The 3,298-nt window shown below is 32.5% G+C and overlaps 2 protein-coding genes across 6 annotated transcripts in view; one reads left to right on the plus strand and one right to left on the minus strand.

Annotated features, from left to right (window-relative positions):
- LOC102674968 (MATH and LRR domain-containing protein PFE0570w-like) overlaps positions 1 to 347 on the plus strand; it is a 6,889-nt gene extending 6,542 nt beyond the window's left edge. For all 5 annotated transcript variants that reach the window (XM_006616940.2, XM_006616939.2, XM_031511072.1 and 2 more), the window contains one exon: positions 26 to 347. In XM_006616940.2, the coding sequence (XP_006617003.1) occupies positions 26 to 158 (133 nt within the window). In that variant the 3' untranslated portion in view covers positions 159 to 347. The remainder of the gene's footprint in view (positions 1 to 25) is intronic.
- LOC102676004 (FK506-binding protein 5) overlaps positions 253 to 3,298 on the minus strand; it is a 6,497-nt gene continuing 3,451 nt past the window's right edge. The window contains exons 11-21 of the mRNA XM_031511081.1: positions 3,171 to 3,206; positions 2,899 to 3,089; positions 2,582 to 2,830; positions 2,339 to 2,413; positions 2,073 to 2,304; positions 1,844 to 1,992; positions 1,657 to 1,758; positions 1,372 to 1,581; positions 1,106 to 1,288; positions 894 to 1,043; positions 253 to 807 (exon numbers count right to left, since the gene is read on the minus strand). Coding sequence (XP_031366941.1) covers positions 604 to 807; positions 894 to 1,043; positions 1,106 to 1,288; positions 1,372 to 1,581; positions 1,657 to 1,758; positions 1,844 to 1,992; positions 2,073 to 2,304; positions 2,339 to 2,413; positions 2,582 to 2,830; positions 2,899 to 3,089; positions 3,171 to 3,206 — 1,781 coding nt within the window. The 3' untranslated portion in view covers positions 253 to 603. The remainder of the gene's footprint in view (positions 808 to 893; positions 1,044 to 1,105; positions 1,289 to 1,371; positions 1,582 to 1,656; positions 1,759 to 1,843; positions 1,993 to 2,072; positions 2,305 to 2,338; positions 2,414 to 2,581; positions 2,831 to 2,898; positions 3,090 to 3,170; positions 3,207 to 3,298) is intronic.

Below are 3,298 nucleotides of genomic sequence, written 5' to 3' on the forward strand. Positions count from 1 at the left end.
AAATCATTGTTGTTTCTACTTATAGATGTTGCCATGCGTATGCGCGCAGGATTGAATCTCAACTCGAAGAATTTCGAATAGAAATGGAAAGAATACGATCGCGCTCGGACGCGATTCTAGATATGCTCGGTATACTTCACTCTGTAGACATGAACTAAGGAAACTGATACGATTCTAAATAAGTGCTTTTTCCTTGTACAAATTACTATGTTAATTTCTTTAAGACGATATTTGCACTATCATCAAAGGTTCTTATTTACTCACTTCTACTTCATTACACATTAAAAAATACGTGATCAATTTATTAAAATAAAATACATGAATAAAAAATGCTACATTGTATCAGACGCATCATTCGTACTATAATGATTCAATTTTTGCGACATAGAAAAATACGACAAATGAGTTTATATCGTACAAATATTTACTATTTTTTAATAGATTTAATTTATCTATAGTTGGATGAATAAATTTACGTAAAGAAACTAGAAAATTTGTTACATTTTAAAATGACGGATATTTCACGTGTAATTTAAACGAGTTACCGAGAGTTTTTCGGATAGTTAAAATTTAAATTATATATCGATAAAATATTAATTCTTATTAATAATTGCAGTCGCAGGAATCGAATCCTGTTCCAGCCTCTCCGGGTAAAACACCAGGTGGTATTTCTCCTTGTCCTTTGAAAATATTACTATAAGATGTTTTCAAGTAATTTACATGACCTTGTAATGATCTTATCCGTCCTTGCGCTTGTTCAAATGCCTCGTTTAGGTTATTTATCTGACCTTGCATTTTTTGTCTAATCTATAAGTAATAAAATAATATTCGAGTAATTTAATTGACATCTAAATAGAATAGTTATTTTTGTTTTTTTTTTTATAATGAATTACTTCGTCTCTATCTTTTTGCGCGGCTCTTGCAGTAGCTCTACATTGAGCCAATTGTCTTTCCATTTCTGCAATTTGACCTTGCATGGATCTTCTTATAGTTTCGCATCTCTCTTTCGTTCTTGCAACTTGTCTCGCAGAATCTTCTCGAACCTTTAATTAATCATTTTAATTATCGTGTATTTTGCGATAAAACATATACGATGATAATATACCTGTTCGAGCATTGCCGTCAATTGTGTAACTTCATGCATTTTTTCATCGATTCGTTTTTGCAATTGCGCCTCGTGTTCTTCGAATCTTGCGAGCGTATTTTTCATACGTTCATTTTCATGTCGTAGTTCTGTATTTTTTCTTTCTAATTCCTCGAATCGTCCAGAACCATGACCTCTTTCATCCTGCGTATCGAGCGTCGGTTTATATAACTTATGATTTTTTAGTAGATTAGGATTCTTGCAAAAAAAAATATAAAAACATTAACCTGCATTGCTTGATGCTCGCTACGTAAAACGTCCAATTGATTTTGCAAAGTTTGAATTTTATCTTTACAGCCTATAACTTCTCGTGAAAGATCTTCGCAATTACGTTCTGCAACTAAACGCATCTGTTGAGCTTCTTGCAACTTTACTTGCGTTTGTTTTAGAATATCGGGCAAAGGTGCAAGTTCTGCAAGCTTTTCTTGAAATTGATTCTATTCGATGATAAAATAGAAGATAATAAAATATAAATATACGTATTAAAAATCATATACACGTTATATACGTACCTTAACTCTTCCTATTTCCAAGGTTACATTTTCATTCATTCGTGCATTGTCCATCTCCATTAGATCAAGCTGTCGGCGTTGTTCTTCTACTTGTTGTTGCGCCTATTGTTTATATTTATCAATGTTTTTCATTAATATTTATTATATCACGCTATAGGAATTGAAGGATGAATGTTACGAATAAAACCTGTAAATATTTATTTCTGTAATCTTCTAACTGAGCGGCTTGATCTTGAATCAAGGATCGTAATTCTTCAAGTTCGTCCTGCGCTTCTCGAAAACGTTGCTTAAAAACGATCAATGTTTGTTCTTGCTCGACCATTTGTTCCTTAAATCCTATTACGAAAAAAAAATAATTCTAATTATATTTTTATAAAAGAAATTTGTTTGAATTAAAGTACATTCCAAATAATCACCTTCAAATTTTTCTTTTTCGATTTCCATCGCTTTCAAACGTTCTTGAGCGTCTATCAATTTGATATCTAATTTTTCTTTTTCTTCGATTGCATCACGGGCTTGCTGTTTCAATTTGTCGGCATCTGTTCTTAAACACGAAACCTCGCATAATTTGTTTTTGTAATCATCTTGTAGACGTGCGTATTGTTCGCGTAGGTCACGTAACTGTTGCTGAGGACATGTGCTAGCGCCCTTTTTTTAAATAGCTGCTTTAGTTCGTGTTGAATCTTTTTCGGAAATTCAGTCTTACCATAGGAGCACTTATGCAAGGACCAGTACAGGTTGCAGGAGCAGGTGGCATCTGCATACGACGAAAAACGATCTTATATGATATGCGGTATATCACACTTAATAAAAATAAAAAATCTGAAACTTATATAAAAATGTATATTTATTTGATTCAAAATTATTTATGATATTTCAAGAATTTTACCGATATATATATATATANGAAATATTAAATAAATACCTTAGGAAGAGGTATAGAAGATGGTTGTATAACAGAAGGTTGTATAGCAGGTACAGGAGGTACGTATGGAGTTGTGTTTGAAGGTTGAAGATTCAAAGGTGGAGGAGGACAACAACCACAAGGTGCACAAGGACCGGTACATTTCAATAATTTGCGTTGTTGTTCCAATTGTTGACGTTCTCGTTGAACATTGGCAAGCTCTATTTGCATATTGCGTACTTCGCATTCCATACTGCCCAATTGTTGCTCCTATAAAAAATTATAAATAAATAAAAACAGAAATTAAGTTAAAATTTAACTATAATTTGAAGCTGTACTAGCTGTTTGGTACTGTTCCCATAGGCGGCAAGTTTATTCTCTATTTCCGCTGGACATGTCCCCCTTGAAGGTGGTGGTCCTGTACATGGTGTTTTAACTGTGGCAGGACTTCGGCAGCACATGTCGGTTTGCGAAGAAGCACCACTTGTAACGCAAGGACCTGATGCGCCTCCCGCGAGTCTACGTGAATCTAAAAATATTAATATTAAAATTAATTTTTAATAAAAAATTTAATAAAAATTTATTACATTGTAATGAAAATATAATTTACCTCCGCTAGGTAAATATGTCTGACTCTCGGGTTTTACTGAAACGTATAATTTCATTTTTATCTACTTGATTAAAATTATTGAAAGAAAAGATTGATAACTTTATCAAAATATATATATATATATATAT

The sequence above is a fragment of the Apis dorsata genome, unplaced genomic scaffold, assembly GCF_000469605.1.
Source record: "Apis dorsata unplaced genomic scaffold, Apis dorsata 1.3 scaffold_288, whole genome shotgun sequence".
NCBI lineage: Eukaryota > Metazoa > Arthropoda > Insecta > Hymenoptera > Apidae > Apis > Apis dorsata.